This window comes from Pelobates fuscus, chromosome 5 (genome assembly GCF_036172605.1).
Source record: "Pelobates fuscus isolate aPelFus1 chromosome 5, aPelFus1.pri, whole genome shotgun sequence".
Lineage (NCBI taxonomy): Eukaryota > Metazoa > Chordata > Amphibia > Anura > Pelobatidae > Pelobates > Pelobates fuscus.
The window spans coordinates 333,323,928-333,344,934 of NC_086321.1; the positions used below are offsets into that span (position 1 = coordinate 333,323,928).

At 40.3% G+C, this 21,007-nt stretch overlaps 1 protein-coding gene across 1 annotated transcript in view; it reads right to left on the minus strand.

Moving 5' to 3' along the window:
* Positions 1-5,332: 5,332 nt before the first annotated feature.
* The window catches only part of RALY (RALY heterogeneous nuclear ribonucleoprotein), a 211,965-nt gene continuing 196,290 nt past the window's right edge, over positions 5,333-21,007 (minus strand). The window contains exons 7-9 of the mRNA XM_063455725.1: positions 9,055-9,168; positions 7,459-7,607; positions 5,333-6,645 (exon numbers count right to left, since the gene is read on the minus strand). Of these exons, the coding sequence (XP_063311795.1) occupies positions 6,637-6,645; positions 7,459-7,607; positions 9,055-9,168 (272 nt within the window). The 3' untranslated portion in view covers positions 5,333-6,636. The remainder of the gene's footprint in view (positions 6,646-7,458; positions 7,608-9,054; positions 9,169-21,007) is intronic.

Here is a 21,007-nt window from a genome sequence, read left to right on the forward strand (position 1 = left end):
TACCTCTGGTACATTGTCTCCTTAATTAGTTTAATTAAGGCCCAGCAAGTAGCCATCACTAAAGATGCTAGTGGGTACACCTTCTGGTATAATTCATCATGTACCCGTGTGGCTACCTATACCTTTGATTATTGTGACATCGTAGAATGCCCATTCACTACAACACAAATCCAGAATATCTATAGAGATATCCCTCATGTAAAAGATCCATATGTTTGTGTAGTTGACAAACAATGGGGGCATGATTGTGGCCATTGGGGGGCGGCGGGATGGAATGCCGGGCCTTCCTGGGGCTACAAGCCAAAAAGTGCCTTATCTAAAGTAGATGACCATGGTAGGTCCCTCCTTCAAAGAATGACTCTGAGAAAGCCTGGAGGAGGCACACCAATGAAATTAATTCTTAATGTTGAGCATCCAAGCCCAACAGATGCAGACCAGTATGTATTGGGAATGTACTGGAAAAAGGGTTCCTATACTAAATTAGGGCATTTCTACCTTAAAGATATGTGTAATTCCCCTGAGTGGCAAGGAGCTACTCATATGGTCACAAACCCTTTAAAACCACACATCCAGTCCTTTAAGGACATGATGGCCATTGCTAACCCCACCTTTGAAGATACTATGGCCGCTGAAACAGGTTTTAATGATGTTAACCTATGGTTAGAATGGATGAAATATAATGCCAACAAACATAACCGAACCGCATGCTATGTGTGTGGTGGTGCCCGGCCTCATCTGGGCACTGTACCTTTAACCCTGCCAGTAGATGAAGAAAAATGCATTTTAAGTCTTTTTGCCTACCAATATAATTTCAACAGGTCCCAATGTCAAGCATGGACAGCGGAGTATCCTCTTATAGCCAAAAATGTAAGACCTCCTCATGGTGTTACCGTATATAAAGGTAATTACACTTGCTATGTCAAACATGATGGGATTGGTAAATTTGTGGGTAACTTTCCCGCAGGTTATTGTACTACATATAGAACTGTTCCTGTACGTTTGCTGCAGCAGCACACTAGGTCACTGGGAGATATTTACTGGTTGTGTGGGGATTTACAGTTAAGATCCAGAATGGACACAGAGTGGTGGGGGGAGTGTACATTGGCCAAGGCCATTATGCCTATACACATTATTTCTGACACACACACCAACACCCATGAGTCCAGCCACACTAAGGCCAAGCGTGAAGCCCCAGTAAAAGGTAGTTTTGACCCTCACATTTACATTGATGCCATTGGGGTGCCTAGGGGGGTACCCAATGAATTTAAAGCAAGAGATGAAGTTGCTGCAGGATTTGAATCAATTTTTACCATAGTTACTGCAAACAAGAACTTAAATTGGATAAACTACATTTATTACAATCAACAGCGTTTCGTTAATTACACCAGAGATGCCCTCCAGGGATTAGCCGAACAATTGCAGGCAACATCCCAAATGGCCTTCCAAAATAGAATAGCCCTGGATATGATCCTAGCCGAAAAAGGAGGGGTATGTAAAATTTTGCCCGACACCATGACATGTTGTACCTACATCCCAGAAAACACAGGTCCTAATGGTAAAGTTACATTAGCCATAGCAAAATTAAATGACCTCTCAGAAGAATTAAAAAGGAATTCTGGGATAAAAGATCCCTGGGACAGATGGTTTGGTTGGATGACGGGTTGGAAAAAGGCTTTAATGCATATTGGTATGGCAATACTAATTTCTCTTTTTATCTTTGCTCTTCTCTTTTGTTGTGTCTTCCCCTGCCTGAGGAAAGCTCTCACGAAGACTATTGACCAAGCGGCACCCACTTTCACACTACTTGATGTTGATGACCAAGATTTCCAGGATCTCAACTCACCCTGTTTGCCGCTGCAATCCATCCCTTTTGATGATAAAGTGCGAGAGTTCTAGGAAGGGACTAGAATAGGGACAGCATCTGTCGGTGAATGGTAAAGGCCCCATGTGGAGAAGTGGTGGGTTAGCTGCCATGGGATACCCTTGGGTGTGAAGTGTTCGAGAGCCATACTGACAGATGAGCTAGCCTAGTAGGGTCAGAAAATAGGGACAGACTTGCACTTTGCATTAACACCTAGCTAGCGGCCACGGGGTTTCTGTGCCTTTGGGCTAACACGTCTTCTGGTATTAACAAATAAAGTTTTTATCTCTTAGAATCTAACATTTCATAGGGGGGACTGATGTAGAATTATTAAAAAATCTTATTGTATTTATATTGAATTGCTGCTCTAACTCTGTATTAACCTGATACTGTGACAAATCCTCCATTTTGTCCTCATAACCTGACTTCTTCATATGAAAACTACATTACATGACAGTATTTCTCAGCACATCTAATACAATAGACAAGGACAGTATTCTCCATAAGGATATGACTAACCCAGGAACTGTTGAATTTCCCCTAACTCGCAACAAAGTATAATTTAAAGGCCACGAGAACACAGTAGTAATGAAATGTTCTATTCATAAGAGACCTTGCACCTAACCACGAGATTTGACATCACCGACCGAGTAAAATGACGCTCAGGACCCCTTGTCCCCCACCCGTGTCCGAAAAAGTACCACCTCTTGGTGGGTGGACACGGAACTAACCACTTAGCTTTTGATCCAATTAATTATATTGATAGGTGGACACTAACCCAGACACTTAACAATTAATCCAATTAATGATGTTTATTCACTGATATCTTGATAATCAATGATGACGAAAATGTCTCTTAAAAGGGCCTGCGCGCCCGCTGATTCTGGACTTGCCAATAAATTTCCTCGAAGTTATTTTAACCTGAACTCCGTGTGTCAGACTGAATTACTTCAGCGTATATACGCAATTCAATTCTCTTTAATTTGGACAGGAACAGATAGACACTTAAACATTTTGGTTTACTGAAAAAGTACCATAACACAAGTAATAGAAATCTCTATAGTACTAAATATGTTGGCGATTGCTGCAGTAGCTGGTGAAAATATTCAATCCTATTTGAAGGGGCATTTTAAATACCAGAACCATCACAGCCAGAGAGGGTCCCAGGTGCCTGAAACTTGGCATATTGCTAACTGTGGAAGCTTCATTTCTTCGCTAGTGGAACCGTCCAAGTTTTTGTCATGGCAGTAGGGCCAATGATCTACTAACCCCCTTAAGGACACAACTTCAGAAATAAAAGGCCAGTATGACGGAAAATTTCCGTTATGTGTCCTTAAGGGGTCCAGTCCAGTACTGGGACCTGCTTGAGGCTTTTAAAGTGAACCTGCAACTTTAAGTGCAACAGTTCCCAGAGCAACACATATATAATTTATTGTTGTTTACTAGCTTTTTTATTGTTACTCATTTGTTGCCTCTTTGCTTCAGCGCTGCAATTCTCAGAAAATCCATGGATTACACTGTTGTAACATCCACCATCCAGTTCCACAGTTCTGCCACCTCTGATAAGTGGTTTACTCTGTTTGGTAGTGTTAGGCAGTCTTACCTAATGATGACAGCTAGGGATCGACCAATTATTGGTCTGGCCGATATTCAGCATTTTCAGCAATATCGGTACCAGCCTCAGCCTATAATGATACAGATATTGCTGATAACGCGAACACCGTTTTCAGCTCTTCTCTCCATTGCAGAAAGAGACGGTAGCGTGTGCTGTGTCCCAGCAGCTCCCAATTCAGTGTTATGCCCTCAAGCAGCCTCCACAAAGCCTCTGGACCACCTGTAATGTCCCCCTGGCCACAGGTAAAAGGCAGGGAGGGGCAATAATATTAATATTTAGAATTATAAAAAATATATATAATCAATAAATACTTTTTAAAATTTGTATTAAAAAGAAAAAAAAAGCTTTTAGCCCACAAAAAGGATTAGCCACACAATCCTACCACACACACACACACACACACACACACACACACACACACACACACACTCTCAAATACTCTCTCTCTCTCTCTCTAATGGCAGATTTGTGTAGAATTAGTTTTTTTCTTTTTTCAAAACTGTATATGTACAGAATATTGTTACCAGTTATCTGCCCGAAAGGCCACTGATAATAAGTCTCGTCCTAAAAAAGAAATATCTGATATCTGATATCATAGAGAATGCTTGCTGAAAAGGGATCAGAAGAACCATCTGTAGAGGGTGTTTGTCGGCTCTCCTCTGTCAGTCAATCCTCCGTTTAGCCCAATATGCAATCCTGCATACAGATTTCACGAATGCTGATTGATGGATTCGTGCCCATCAAGATCCAGGTGTTTGTTTGTCTGGAGCTCCTGTAATTTCTGATGTCAGCCCTAGAATCGGAGAACAGCTCTAGCGGCATGTTGGCACCGTAGCAAGTGTTTATTGTTCTTAGAGTGCCCCTTTAAAACACATTTTTCAGAGCTTGGAAAGCTTTACAGAACATGTATTTTAAGTGTTGCTAAATAAATCTGAACAACTAATTAACTTGACTGAATATGAGGCCTAAAAACATGTCCTACTCATAGACTGAGCCCAGGTTCCGTACATGGCATTAGGTTTAAAGCACTTCTGTAATTTTACCTTATATAGTTATTCCCTAAACTGTGAATTGTAACAAATTCAAAGTCAATGTCATAATTGTGTCAAAAACAGTCAAACTGAAAGCATTGGATATTCTAATCTGGTATTCTGGCATAACATTTGAAATTCACTTTGAATTGCCAAAAATTGCACTTAGGAACACTATAGACACCCAAACAACTACAGCTTAATGTATTTGTTCTGGTGTGTATAGCCTGTCCCTGCAGCCTAATTAATAGAAACACTCTCTTTACAGAGAAAAAGGCAGTGTTTACATTACTGGCTAGTTACACCTCTAGTGGTAGTCATTCAGACGGCCACTAGAGGTGCTTCCTGGGTCAGTTCTGTACACTGTGCAGCACTGACATTCAGCGTTTCCACGCTCTGCATGTAGACAATGAATGCTTCAATGCATCTCTACGAGGAGATGCTAATTGTGCAGGGTGGCTTTTTGACGCTTTTCCTATAGAAAAAGAATTGGATTGACTAAGGATGCCAAATTTGATGAACTCAGCCAAGGAGGCGGAGCAGCCGCGATAAGACCTGTCACGGCGCTGGAAAAAAAAAAAAACTAAATTTTTAAAGGCGGGGGGGGGGGGGGGGGAGGGGGGCAGGGGCCAAGGACCTAAACAATGTTTTTTTTCAACTGCAGTGTCAGGAATGCATGTAGTACATCTTCCTTGGAGTCTCAGTGGATCTTCATTGCACGTTGAAAGGCAGTCCCGCTACAGTGCTTTATGTGGTTCACAAAAGCTCAACTTTGAGTATTCTCTACTAAAAACTGTCAATCATGCACCAATAAAACTGCGACTGTGCTTTTTCAGGTTTTTATTTTACAGGATCATACATATATATACAAGACCAAATGGCACAGATTTAACACGCTTTTCAAGAGTAGACACAATATATATTTTTTTTAACACAAATATATACTGTAGATCAGTATGTTCGTGTCCCCCTCCTCCTGAGTTTAGTGAAACATCCTCTCATTTTTGTTTGTTATATAACTCACATCCCACAGCACTATATAGACCCATATACTTAGCCATACATTTGTTTGTATTGAAATACAGTATTTAAAAAAGTTAGAAAACATTTTTTTCTTTTTATTTTAACTTCCCTTCTTAATTACATCCCTTGTATTTACAGGCAGCAGCTCGTTACGGCTTTGATTTTCTTTACGTGACGGACAGATTCTGACGAATAAAGTTGAGAAAAGTGAATGCGCGGTGTGGTCCATTTACAGAGTTTTTTTGTTTTGTTTTTTTTAATCTAGACATTACTTTAATCATCTTCACAAGCTATCGGGTGGCAAACTGCTCAATTAGTTTTAATAGATCAGAGAATTTTTTCAAAGATGTACTTCGAAAAGCAAAAACACATAATATACTTACAAGTGTAAAAATCTGTTCTGATGACTGCAACATCTGGCCGGCTACGGTATGATGCTGCTGCGTTTTGATTTTAGAGAGAGGGGTCACCCGAATGTATGGAGCCCTTCGATGTTTAACATCAAAAGTTTGCCAATTTTCAACTTTGGACATTGTGTAATACTATCACTGCACACGTATAATGGCACAAAATTAATAGCTTTACATAGAATGCCTTAGTCCATAGAGCCATTATCAATATGCAAGTTAGGATTTTTACATATATCACTTGATTCTTTATTTCGCACACCAGATAGCCATAGACCTGTTGTTGGCAGAGTTAAAATACCATTAACAGAATCTATCCATTACTGTGCCTCGTCCATGTTATGACATGGAGAAAGGATTTTAAAGAAATGTAAATTCAGTTATTTCCCCCCCGCCCCCCACGTTTTTACCTCCCAGCGCTTAAATACAGGCTTGTTAATGCCACGCCACATTATTCCACGTCTTCCTCCTCTTGTTCTTTAGAACGTAGGTATAAATGTGGCTTTCCTATTCACACTGGTCCCCGGTGGTCTCTGTTGCAGAATGGTACGTAATTACTTCAATTTTACAGACTGTTGAAAAACAAAATACTGTTCTGGTGTGTTTTCCATTGAAAAGGGAGGCAGGTTGTAATCCTTGGATTGAAGCTGTCCATGTGTAGATGCGTGGGCCCTCATCCCTTTGCAGTTTATACACCCTCTAATTAAGCTAAGGAAGAAAAAAAAGAAAGGAAAATAGAAAGGTGTGTTTATTAAACTGTAATGTACTTTACACCGTTTAATCAGGATGGTTGCGGAGGTAGGATGCTAATGTGGAATAGACTGTGCTACCCATAATCCTTTCAGTGCCAAATGGGGGGCTTTAAATTGCTCGGTGATGAGATGTATTCATTGGGGAAAAAGATATAGCAAAGGATCAATTCATGTTATGTTTAATGATTAAGATGCACCTGCACAAATTATTTCTTGAAGGGAGGGAAATACATTTTACACCCCCAGAGTTTTCTTAGAAACCTTTTCATCCATTCAAGGTAGGGTTGAGATGATTAACACAGTGTCAAGTGACTTGGGGAAAAATTTAGAGTGGAGTTTGGCAAATCAAATTTTTCAGGCTTGTACCTAAGGATGTATCAGCCTGAGCACTAATCACGGCAAAAGTCTACTGATGATTCATTGTGAATAAATGTTACTAAATACAATTGGACAATTTGACTATTTTTTGTACATGCCGGGGGACAGGCCATTAGCCCTTTAGGTATATATGGTGGGATGGATGTGATGTTATTCACTTAGCATTGTATTTTCTGGTTGTTAACAGAATTTGCCTTGAATATAGGCAACCTGCAGCGAGGGAGCATTCTCGCTGGAATCTCCCTTTAAAAGACTGACGTGGGTAGCAACTTTGCGAGGTGGTCACACAAAAATATCTCAGAATTTTAATTTGTGAACAAAAATCTTTACACTACATCAATCACAAAATCTCTATCTCAAGGCATGCTTCCCTCAGTACATCCAGACATACCAGGACATCTGTGCAGTCATCTTGCGTTAAATCCTCTCCTTCATCCCCGTTGAGTGGCTCATCTGTGTTTGTGTCTCCTGCCTCTGACGTGCTGTCTTCTTGTGAAAACTCACTTCGACTGCAGTCTGATTTCTTCCTCGCTGCTATAGCTGTCAGGGAATCAGACACAAGTCAAATTAAGTGTTTTTCCACAATTCTTTAGTTATCCGTCTGGCAATTGTCTTTAATATATTTTGTATATCAGATCTACAAAGAATTATTAACTCAAACAGGAGGTACATTTTCAAGTATTTAAAAGGAGTCAACAGAAAGAAAGAAAAAAACAACAACATAAAATAGAAATTATTGGTCCTGCCTCACTCAGCAAGTATCTCGGATTTGTTTGTTGTTGACGGTAATACTTTAACAGGTACCCCGTTATGCAAAAAACTGGGATAACATTCACTTTCTTCCAAAGAATTAACATTTTTTCAATGTACAATTCCTTTGTCAGTTCCTTGTTTAGGGAAGGAACTCAATGAGACCTACACAGCAGTTCTTGTTAAATGGAAGGTACCCCATTCTCTTTTAAGAATGTTTTATATTACTTTTTGTTTTTCAATGGGTTAAAAAAAGAGTTTCTGTATGTGCATGTTCACAGAGAAATAGAAATTGCCAGGATTGCAGAAGAAGCATATTCTGAATTGCTGCAAAGCTGTACATTATTTGTACATACATTTTGAATAAGCCAACACATGTTTGTACAAAGTATAAACAGTACAGACATTATGTGATAAATCTCAAAATAAAATGAGACAATATCAGAACGAATATAGAGAAGAGTAAGCATAGCAAGTCATGGAAACTCGTGCCTGGTATGTTCCATTCAAAATTTCACTCACATAAGCTATTCTTTTTGAAAAGATCTTGATGCTAAGAAGGGTCTTAAATTTTATATACGGTAGATTTTTAATCGATAAATAGGAATTTACAATTTCAAGTGCCTTTTTTTAGTTTTGATGGATATAATAGAAATATGGATCACCAACCTTTAACAACAGTGCCTATTAATATTATTTTTTTTTAAAGGGTTACTCCAACCATGATTTGAAGTGTCCGTGGTCCATATCTATATGCATTGTTTCCACTTGAAACACTGCAATCACTGAATTATCAGCACGTGTGTAGAGGGTTAGTTGCACCCCAAGCACATGTGATCCAGGCTTCCTAATGTTTATTCTGTGCATATTTTAAGGCTGTTGTCAGCACCCTGGCAACAGATGTGATATTCTTGTCCCTTATGGGCAGGGCACCTGCGTGGAGAAGATTGCTCTCTCCTCTCTCCCAACCACTGTGCACTCCCTCCATTGACAAAATAGGCAGTAGCGGCCTGGAAAGTGGCGACTGGAACGTTGCCCTGTGCTTGATTCCAGGTAAGTTTAAACCTATTTTGTAACAAAAAATGGGGGATGGGCAATTGGTATAGTGCCCAACATGACACTATGAGCTTGACATGTCTCCACTGCCAGTACTTTGATTAAATATAGTATTAATACACATGATGCACGATGTCTTGTCCTGTGTCAGGCTAAATATTCCACCACGTATTTCACCAACCTGACACTGTTTTTTGTTCATCTGTTATCTGCTCCAACCTTCCGAGCAAGGCGTCAATGTTGGACTTGATCTGTGTGAGTTCGGATTTAATGGCCTGGATCTCATTGCTTCTCACTAGAAACAGAAGAGTGAAAAATAAGAAGGCTTGATTTGTTGGCTATTTTTTATGCCTTTTTTTTAAGCAAAAAATAAAAAAATTAAGAAAAAGTTAGTCAAACAGTTATGCAGATATGCTTAATAAGTATAGATTCTTCATATGACCGTTGATTAATGGTGAGATAACAAGGAACCTCTTGTTACATAGCAATGAAATGACTAGTTACATCAATCCACAGATAATATTGAATTAGTCTTTTATTAGACAGTATACTCAAGTTTACTCAATTTTTTTTGCTTTAAAAAAAAAAATGAAATGGGGGGCGGGGCCTGACCGGGTAGCTGAGCAGACACGCTTTCTGCGAGCTCCCGAGCCTGAGCCCGATTTTCGGCGATAAACTAAAGAAACCTTACCCGAATCGGATCCTCCAACACAGAAACCGGCACTATGCAAGCTGGGGCACCGAATGACACCCTACAAGCCGGTAAACAAGCTAAGATTCCGAATAACCAATGTGTGAGCGCTAAAATCCCATGCAGAAAATATGGCAGCGTTCACAAATACAATGCACAAGAGATTGTGAAAAGCAAAACAATAGTTACCAAAAAGAACGCGCTAAAATAATCTGTAAATATAAAGAAACAAATAATGGTGCAGACCATCTGGTAATAATAGTATGGGGAAAAGGTGTTATATGTAATAAACTCACATGTCCCAGAGCCCTATCACCCCTGGCTCTGGGTTTGAAATGCTCCTTGGGAGAGGGGATATTCCCACACTGCAGGATAGTCAGGAGGATATGTCCACTGATAATTCCGTTGTGCTGTATGTAAAAGGAAAGAAGGGCAGGACCTCCAATTGAATAGTATCACAATTCGTTTTATTGTATAAAAAAGGTTAAAAACCCTTACTTTGGATGTGGTGGGTACAAACTCGCAGAGTCACCCACATAAAAGCATAAAACACATGTATTCGAAAAAACGCTTCCTGGTTATGGTCCGGTCACGTGATCGCTTCCGGGTCCGCCCTCCAATGACGTCCGTGTGACGCGTTTCGCCCGCCTCCACAGGCTTCTTCCGACAACGTCATGGGGTTTCAGTCTTCCTTTTAAGTCCATAGTGCCGCCCTTCTCTCGCCTCATTGGTCGGGGGGCGTGGTTTCACACGATCTTTTTCAATCATTCAATTGCACACTAATAAACTTCATAGACTTAACCCCTTCCAGCACCCACACTAAAATGGTTATATTCAGTGTCACATAAGAAATGGAATCATCTAAGTGATGTTAATCCCAATTATTTCTAATGTATATATAGACCTTATCTAAATTATTCTACATAATGATTTATCAAAGAGACATCTTCTTACTTCATTAAATTATATTTTTAAGTATACACAATGGATATTATACGAGGGTAATTGATAAAAATTCTATACAAACAATACAACAGAGATCAATTCTAGACAGCAGGAAAAACCTTAACTTTTCCCATATCCCTTAAGATAGACAGTGCAGATATATTATGCTCATTTCTAAAGTATACAGTTCTTATACTAAATACAGGCTGACATTATTGCAGAGTACCTGCTGATTGAAAAAGGGGGGGGAGAGGTTGGAAAAAACAGCCATTATAATTTATTTACAAAAAATGACATTACAATTTATTTACAAGAAATGACAAATTTCAAATTCTCCATTTAAACCCCTAGGGAACAACGATTTCAATTTAAACACCCACCTCATTTCTTGTTTCGACAATTTATTGTCTAGATTTTCACCCCTCCAATTTCTACCAACTCTCTCTATCCCAATAAATTGTAATTTGGTAACATCTCCCTGATGTTTGTGAATAAAATGGGAGGATAGGGGGTGCTCCTTAAAACCTCTTTTTATGTTACGCACATGCTCCTCGATACGAGTGTGCACTTGCCGGGTAGTTTTGCCGACATAGTGCATATTGCACGGGCATGTGAGGACATAAATACAGTTTGTGGTGTGACAAGTTATCAGTTGTTTCACACTATATACTTGTTGTGTATTGCCCCCTATTAGTTCTTTTTTGACACACTTAGTGGCTCCCGTGGTTCTGCACGCCAAGCAGTATCCGCATTGGAAAAAACCCACATCTTTATTGAGGAAGTTCTTATTTAAATTTTCTTGTCTAAAGCTGCTCTTTACCAGATGGTTCTTGATACTCGGTACTCCCCTGTAGATGATCCTTGGTTTTTTCGAGATTATCTTGTCTAACAGGGGGTCCTCTTTTAAGACAAACCAATATTTATTGATTATATTTTTTAAATCCTTATTCTTCCCTGAATAATCAAAAATTAGGGAAACTTCATTCTTGTTACTATTCTTTTTATTTTCAATCTTTTTACTTGATTTGTCTAGTAGCTTTTTCCTATCTATTTTCCCCACTTCCTTATGTGCCTTGTCCAATAGAGTCCTAGGGTAGTTTTTAGCCGTGAACTGTTCTACTAACTTGTCAATCTGACTCTCGCAAGTTTCTCCACTTGTGCAGTTTCTTTTTAACCTTAACATCTGCCCTTTGGGGATGTTGTCCAGCCACGGGCCATAATGGCAGCTGTCATAAAAAATGAAACTATTAACGTCCACCTTCTTGAAGAAGGTTTCAGTACATATTTGGTTGTGGGAAATAAAAATTCGTAAATCCAAGAAATTAACCTGACTATCACTATGGTCCATAGTGAGTTGAATCCCCCATGAATTGGAGTTTAAATGTGTCAAAAAGGCTGTAAGCTCTTCTGCAGAGCCCCTCCAGATCCAGAACAGATCGTCGATGTAACGGCGATAGGTGACCAGGTTCTGCACCCAGCCATGACCACCATATATAAAGGATTCCTCCCAATATGACATAAAAAGGTTTGCATAGCTGGGTGCGAACCTAGTCCCCATCGCCGTCCCAAGGATCTGTAGGTAGAAAGAGTCCAGGAAATAAAAATAGTTATTAGTCAGAATAAGATGGATACCCTCCAAAATAAATGTCTGTTGGTCCGGGGATAAATTTGAAGCCGACAGAAAAAATTGGACGGCCTCCATACCCTTAGAATGTGGGATAATCGAATAGAGTGATGACACATCCGCCGTTACAAGGATGTCACCATCCTTCCACTCGACTTCCTCCAATATTTGGAGAATTTGACTAGTGTCCCTTAAATAGGCTCTTGTTCCCTTCACTAGGGGTTGTAGACATAAGTCAATATACTCCGACAAGGGGGCTGACACCGAACCTATCCCAGAGATAATGGGCCTCCCTGGTGGTCTAGTTTCATGTTTATGGATTTTCGGTAGAAAATAGTATACAGGTATCTTGGGATAGATGACAACCAAATAGTCATATTCTGTTTTAGAGATAACTCCCATTGATAAACCTTTGTTCAGAAAATCCATAAACATGTCTTTTTTCTCATGAGTGGGGTCACCTTTCAATTTTTCATACGTAATGCCGTCATTGAGTTGTCTCAATAATTCCTCCACATAGTATTCCCTGTCCATAAGGACGATGCCACCCCCCTTGTCGGCCGGTTTGATAATCACGTCTTTGTTCTCTCTTAAATCAGCCAAAGCTTGCTGTTCTTCCTTATTCAAATTCATTCTATTCCTATTTATTCTTTTGATACGTTCCACCTCTCGCATCACTAGTTCCTCAAAAGCATCCATTGACTTAGTCTTACAGCCCTTCGGAAAAAAGGTGGATTTCTTTTTAAGTGAGGTGAGATTGGGCTCCTTTAATTGCACATCTCCATTTAATCCCTCAGTAGTGTCCACCTTCTCCAGAAAGAAGCGTTTCAAACATAATTTTCTAACGAACTTCTTCAAATCTATATAGACTGAGAAATGATCCATATTCGCAGTAGGGCAGAATTTTATCCCCCTAGCCAATACTCTATTCTGCATAGTATTTAGTGTAAGTTTCGAAAGATTGTATATTCCCTTGATGTCTATATCCTTCCCCTTTTTCCTTCTCTGTATCTTATTTCCCCCTCTTGTTCCTCTCTTTCTATTCTCTTTCTATTCTTCTTTTTAGTGGAGAACTTGGGAGGTTTAATTTTATTCTCTCTTTTCTTTTGTGTTCCCAATCTAAAAAATCCTTTGGAGGGACCCGGGAGGGACATCCAAAGGATTTTTTAGATTGGGAACACAAAAGAAAAGAGAGAATAAAATTAAACCTCCCAAGTTCTCCACTAAAAAGAAGAATAGAAAGAGAGGAACAAGAGGGGGAAATAAGATACAGAGAAGGAAAAAGGGGAAGGATATAGACATCAAGGGAATATACAATCTTTCGAAACTTACACTAAATACTATGCAGAATAGAGTATTGGCTAGGGGGATAAAATTCTGCCCTACTGCGAATATGGATCATTTCTCAGTCTATATAGATTTGAAGAAGTTCGTTAGAAAATTATGTTTGAAACGCTTCTTTCTGGAGAAGGTGGACACTACTGAGGGATTAAATGGAGATGTGCAATTAAAGGAGCCCAATCTCACCTCACTTAAAAAGAAATCCACCTTTTTTCCGAAGGGCTGTAAGACTAAGTCAATGGATGCTTTTGAGGAACTAGTGATGCGAGAGGTGGAACGTATCAAAAGAATAAATAGGAATAGAATGAATTTGAATAAGGAAGAACAGCAAGCTTTGGCTGATTTAAGAGAGAACAAAGACGTGATTATCAAACCGGCCGACAAGGGGGGTGGCATCGTCCTTATGGACAGGGAATACTATGTGGAGGAATCATTGAGACAACTCAATGACGGCATTACGTATGAAAAATTGAAAGGTGACCCCACTCATGAGAAAAAAAGACATGTTTATGGATTTTCTGAACAAAGGTTTATCAATGGGAGTTATCTCTAAAACAGAATATGACTATTTGGTTGTCATCTATCCCAAGATACCTGTATACTATTTTCTACCGAAAATCCATAAACATGAAACTAGACCACCAGGGAGGCCCATTATCTCTGGGATAGGTTCGGTGTCAGCCCCCTTGTCGGAGTATATTGACTTATGTCTACAACCCCTAGTGAAGGGAACAAGAGCCTATTTAAGGGACACTAGTCAAATTCTCCAAATATTGGAGGAAGTCGAGTGGAAGGATGGTGACATCCTTGTAACGGCGGATGTGTCATCACTCTATTCGATTATCCCACATTCTAAGGGTATGGAGGCCGTCCAATTTTTTCTGTCGGCTTCAAATTTATCCCCGGACCAACAGACATTTATTTTGGAGGGTATCCATCTTATTCTGACTAATAACTATTTTTATTTCCTGGACTCTTTCTACCTACAGATCCTTGGGACGGCGATGGGGACTAGGTTCGCACCCAGCTATGCAAACCTTTTTATGTCATATTGGGAGGAATCCTTTATATATGGTGGTCATGGCTGGGTGCAGAACCTGGTCACCTATCGCCGTTACATCGACGATCTGTTCTGGATCTGGAGGGGCTCTGCAGAAGAGCTTACAGCCTTTTTGACACATTTAAACTCCAATTCATGGGGGATTCAACTCACTATGGACCATAGTGATAGTCAGGTTAATTTCTTGGATTTACGAATTTTTATTTCCCACAACCAAATATGTACTGAAACCTTCTTCAAGAAGGTGGACGTTAATAGTTTCATTTTTTATGACAGCTGCCATTATGGCCCGTGGCTGGACAACATCCCCAAAGGGCAGATGTTAAGGTTAAAAAGAAACTGCACAAGTGGAGAAACTTGCGAGAGTCAGATTGACAAGTTAGTAGAACAGTTCACGGCTAAAAACTACCCTAGGACTCTATTGGACAAGGCACATAAGGAAGTGGGGAAAATAGATAGGAAAAAGCTACTAGACAAATCAAGTAAAAAGATTGAAAATAAAAAGAATAGTAACAAGAATGAAGTTTCCCTAATTTTTGATTATTCAGGGAAGAATAAGGATTTAAAAAATATAATCAATAAATATTGGTTTGTCTTAAAAGAGGACCCCCTGTTAGACAAGATAATCTCGAAAAAACCAAGGATCATCTACAGGGGAGTACCGAGTATCAAGAACCATCTGGTAAAGAGCAGCTTTAGACAAGAAAATTTAAATAAGAACTTCCTCAATAAAGATGTGGGTTTTTTCCAATGCGGATACTGCTTGGCGTGCAGAACCACGGGAGCCACTAAGTGTGTCAAAAAAGAACTAATAGGGGGCAATACACAACAAGTATATAGTGTGAAACAACTGATAACTTGTCACACCACAAACTGTATTTATGTCCTCACATGCCCGTGCAATATGCACTATGTCGGCAAAACTACCCGGCAAGTGCACACTCGTATCGAGGAGCATGTGCGTAACATAAAAAGAGGTTTTAAGGAGCACCCCCTATCCTCCCATTTTATTCACAAACATCAGGGAGATGTTACCAAATTACAATTTATTGGGATAGAGAGAGTTGGTAGAAATTGGAGGGGTGAAAATCTAGACAATAAATTGTCGAAACAAGAAATGAGGTGGGTGTTTAAATTGAAATCGTTGTTCCCTAGGGGTTTAAATGGAGAATTTGAAATTTGTCATTTCTTGTAAATAAATTGTAATGTCATTTTTTGTAAATAAATTATAATGGCTGTTTTTTCCAACCTCTCCCCCCCCTTTTTCAATCAGCAGGTACTCTGCAATAATGTCAGCCTGTATTTAGTATAAGAACTGTATACTTTAGAAATGAGCATAATATATCTGCACTGTCTATCTTAAGGGATATGGGAAAAGTTAAGGTTTTTCCTGCTGTCTAGAATTGATCTCTGTTGTATTGTTTGTATAGAATTTTTATCAATTACCCTCGTATAATATCCATTGTGTATACTTAAAAATATAATTTAATGAAGTAAGAAGATGTCTCTTTGATAAATCATTATGTAGAATAATTTAGATAAGGTCTATATATACATTAGAAATAATTGGGATTAACATCACTTAGATGATTCCATTTCTTATGTGACACTGAATATAACCATTTTAGTGTGGGTGCTGGAAGGGGTTAAGTCTATGAAGTTTATTAGTGTGCAATTGAATGATTGAAAAAGATCGTGTGAAACCACGCCCCCCGACCAATGAGGCGAGAGAAGGGCGGCACTATGGACTTAAAAGGAAGACTGAAACCCCATGACGTTGTCGGAAGAAGCCTGTGGAGGCGGGCGAAACGCGTCACACGGACGTCATTGGAGGGCGGACCCGGAAGCGATCACGTGACCGGACCATAACCAGGAAGCGTTTTTTCGAATACATGTGTTTTATGCTTTTATGTGGGTGACTCTGCGAGTTTGTACCCACCACATCCAAAGTAAGGGTTTTTAACCTTTTTTATACAATAAAACGAATTGTGATACTATTCAATTGGAGGTCCTGCCCTTCTTTCCTTTTACATACAGCACAACGGAATTATCAGTGGACATATCCTCCTGACTATCCTGCAGTGTGGGAATATCCCCTCTCCCAAGGAGCATTTCAAACCCAGAGCCAGGGGTGATAGGGCTCTGGGACATGTGAGTTTATTACATATAACACCTTTTCCCCATACTATTATTACCAGATGGTCTGCACCATTATTTGTTTCTTTATATTTACAGATTATTTTAGCGCGTTCTTTTTGGTAACTATTGTTAAGCTAAGATTCCGGGCCGGGAACTTGGGGCCTACAAAGCATGGTGGACGGGAGGAACGACCGCTCTCCCGACCCGCCAAAACAATCGGCACCCGCAGCATCAGGCCTCTCAACCCCCCCCCCCAGGACCAGAGGGGGTTATCCTGGTCCACACCAGCGTACACCCGAAGCCTAAAGTGAGCGCAAGGGGTAAGAACAGCAAAGAGCGAGCCTCGAGCACTCACAACTGGGAGCAGCAAGGAGAAGCCAGACGGAGCGTGTCCAAGATGGCCGCCCGCCATGAATCACAGAGGGGAATCACGAACGAGGATGTGCAGCCCTCCTCTCTAGAGGCCCTCGACAGGCTCTGCTTGGCCTTTTACAAACTACAGTGCAGCAGGGGCATGCCCAGTCTTCAAGCGGTACGGGCGGTAGCCATGTGGATTCGACCGCTGACCCGCCGACGCTATTATGGCGCTCCGCTGCAGGTACTCGAAGCGGGCGTTCGCCCACACAAGCACGGACAAGAGACTAGGACAGAGACAACCCACCCCAAATTGGGCACCCAAACTTCCTCACACGCCTGCTGTAAGGTGCAAGCCGTACCACCCGAAAGCCCCAAGCACACCCCCGACCAGCTGACCAACAGGCGGCTACCTGGGACAGAAGCGGCACAACAAACACCGCCGGCATCACCCACCCGCCGCACAGCCACTGAAACGGACCCGCAGGGAAGAGGCGCTCAGTCACCAACCATGCACCTAACTAGCAACCACCTCATACCGCTGCAGGGACCAAAGATACCACAGCGGACCAGCACCTCCCCAGCACGAAGTCACTCTCCCTGGCTATCCGGACACTACACATCGGGCATAGGCTGAACTGTCCACACAACCTGTCAGCCACACGGACTAGAGCCATATAAGCTCCCCAGTTCCTTACCACCAGTGGCACTCTCTTATACTATATGATTGCCTTTTTTCCCCATGTTCTTTCTTTGAATTACATACTGCCTATTTTAACGTAATATTGTTGCCTGGACTACACTTAATCCTCAATTTCTGCTACTGGTAAATATAGCTTGTCTAGCTAGGCATATTTGCTCTTGTCAATTAAGGTGGTTTACTAAATCTAATCGCATAAGCTACCCTTTGGCTGTTAATCAATGCCAGAAGTTTCGTTCATCTTAAATAAGCGCACAAAGTTCAACATATACTGCGTAATTGTTTAGCTCTAACTTTTAATTGCATGCCATTTTGTACTGCTCTCTAGGCACTAGCATAGATAGCGGCTAAAATTGCCTAAGCCTATAAGAAAGCTTGAACTGGCTAGCTCGGTGACTTGCAGCCCCCTGGTGGCCAATATTAAGCAGCGCGGAGAAATCTGCACCTGACACCCTGTCATATAAGCCTGAAACTTAACAACTGTATCATACTCATTCAATTAAGCATATATAGCTTAGCCATACGGTTTATTAACATGTACTTAACTTGATATACCTAAAAACTCAAACGTGCTGTTAACTTTATCATGACTTAGTACATCATTACTGTTTAACTTTCTTACATAAAAAATGTATGCATACTTATCGTGCCACAATACTGTTACCATATGTTTATATAACTTGAGCCTGCCAATGCTGTTGTGGCAACACAGGCACTGTTGTACATACCTGCATACCAAAAATAAAGAATTAAAAAAAAAATTAAAAAAATGAAATAAATCTGGAATGAAAAAGTAAAAAAATATCATATAAAACAAACAAACAAAAACGAGCAGCCCAAAATTAAAGTTCCTAAAATGTCAGCACTTGCCGATCAAAATATTGCAGCTGTACAATCCTTCCCAGACTAGGAAGAGGCTCCACCAATCAGGACTGTCTCATTCTGGTCTATGGGCTTCAATCTTATTGCATATACCCCATGTGGCAGAACATACTGCAAAATTTGTATATTTTATCTTTTATCTGTTTGGGAGTTATGGTATCCAAACACTCAACATTCGACTCCCAAAGGAAGACCACCCTGGTACCAAATTAGAAAGTTCTTACCTAGTAACTTAAGTGCGAAATCGCAAAGGAATTAATTAATTAATGCTTCCCCTGGGTGGCTGCCATTTCGTGTAACCAAATGCACGTGGTCGGCACAAGAGTGGCATTTTGTCTCCTGAACGTGGGCAGCGGCACTTGGTCGTCGAGTGCTTGGAACTCTTATCGGCTATACCTCTGCCCGTTCTATTTCCAGACAAACTATGCAAATGACATTCGGGAGATGGGAACTACCAACTGGGGGGAGCATTCACGTGGTTTTCGCACAGGAATCCCCGAACAGAGGTCAAAATTTTACCACGGTGGCAATACAATTCTACTGAACGGATCTGAGTGATACTTGGTCAGGTTGTACACTCAGATCAGAGCTATGTGAGGATATAGGGAGTTTCTAGTTAAGATGAGGGTACTTTTGGCGTACTGTATATTTTGTATAGGTGTTTCTGTACCCAAGAGATAATTAAATTATAGTTTTTCTCACTCACTTATCTCTCCGGCACAAAGGACCCTGGGAAGGAAAACCCTATTATGTTGTATTGGAGACCCCATGTTAGGGGTCTGTGCATAAAAACCATGTGTGGCCTGAATAAAATCTGTTGACTCCCAGAACTATGTTTCGTCTGGTTACTGGGATAATGGATGCTTGCATGTTTAATGGTTCCAGTCTGGCTGAGAGGAGGAATTAGTGGAGGTAACCAGTCAGATTACCTGGTGTTCGCTACAACCCCTGGCCTACAGAATTTTATAGGATTTGTAGTTTATTCCACTAGTCACAGATCCACTTATCACATAGGATGGTGGATTAATATCAGCCTTTTTCATCCTTTTTGCAGCCTGGTTCACAATTTTGTACAGCAACTCTGTATGTGCTGTGTTTCAGGGAGATTCCAAGAACCATGACCACCTCAAGTCACTGAAGTAGTCATGGTGCTTGGAGTAACTAGGCTTGTGCATTTAGTTTTAAACTAACCATGTTTTGTCCGAATTCCTAACTTCACATGGACGTATCACAAAACAAATGAAACAGGCAATGGATGAGCCATTTCTTTATTTGGAGTGATGTGCGTGGCGCAAGGAAAAGGGGGAGAGAATGGAGAAGAAGCGTTTCTTTAAAGAAAAATAAGCAGCTTAGTTTGCCATGACGGACAAGTGCTCATCCGAAAGATAAGGGCTACATCTCCTGTCCAATCAAGAGGTGAAAAAACATAAAATAAGAGATTATTGGTTCTTAGAGGACAATAACAAAATCTTATTTTTTATTTAAAATTCAAGCGAGAAGTGACCACTAAAGTGAATTGAAAAAGGAGCAGTAAAAAAACAGACAAAACTCTATAATTGCAAGCAGGTTTCTGCTAGGCCAGGTAAATTTATGTAGTTTTACATTGCTGTATATTGATAGGTGCATTTTCACACCATTTTTATTTGTATAGTTTTACCCGAAACAATTGCACGGATTAAAGTATAAAGAGTAAAATGTCACACAGAAAAAACTTGGTTAGTCCAAACCAATTTTCTAGTACTAACTAATCATGCTGATACAGGCAGTAAGGAACTAAAAATATATCTACAGAACATAAAACTGTAGAAAATTTAAATGTGAATGGCAAAAGTTAGGCTAAGACAGGAACATTTTACAGCTTGGCTATTTTTAGGCTGAATTTTGCCATTCGAATTTCAATTTGCTACAATTTAGGGTTTGCCAAATCAAACCTTTCAAACAAGTTTGATCAAACAGTAGATGAGAATTCACAGAATTATTGAGCAGCGATTCCCAACCTATTGCTTCGGCACACCCACTATTCAGGTTTTAACCACTTCCCTATTTTGTTCCTGTGGGGATCTGGAAAAAACCTGGACGACTGCTTTGAGGACTGGTTTGCGTTATGCTGAGGACTGGTTTGTGTTGCGTTGAGAACTGGTTTGCATTATGTTGAGGACTGGTTTGCGTTACGTTGAGGACTGGTTTGAGAACCATTGCATAGGACACAGAGAAACAGAAGAATCAGATGTTTAGAGCACGCATGAAGGAATGAAGATATTGGTGAAGTATGCTGGAACTCGGTAAAATGATTGGGAACGTTGACAGAGGAGGACACATGAAGGAAATGGTTCCGTAGTTCTTGCATGTGTCCCCATCTTTCACCTCTTAGGTATAATCATCTTCCATGTTTCTTACA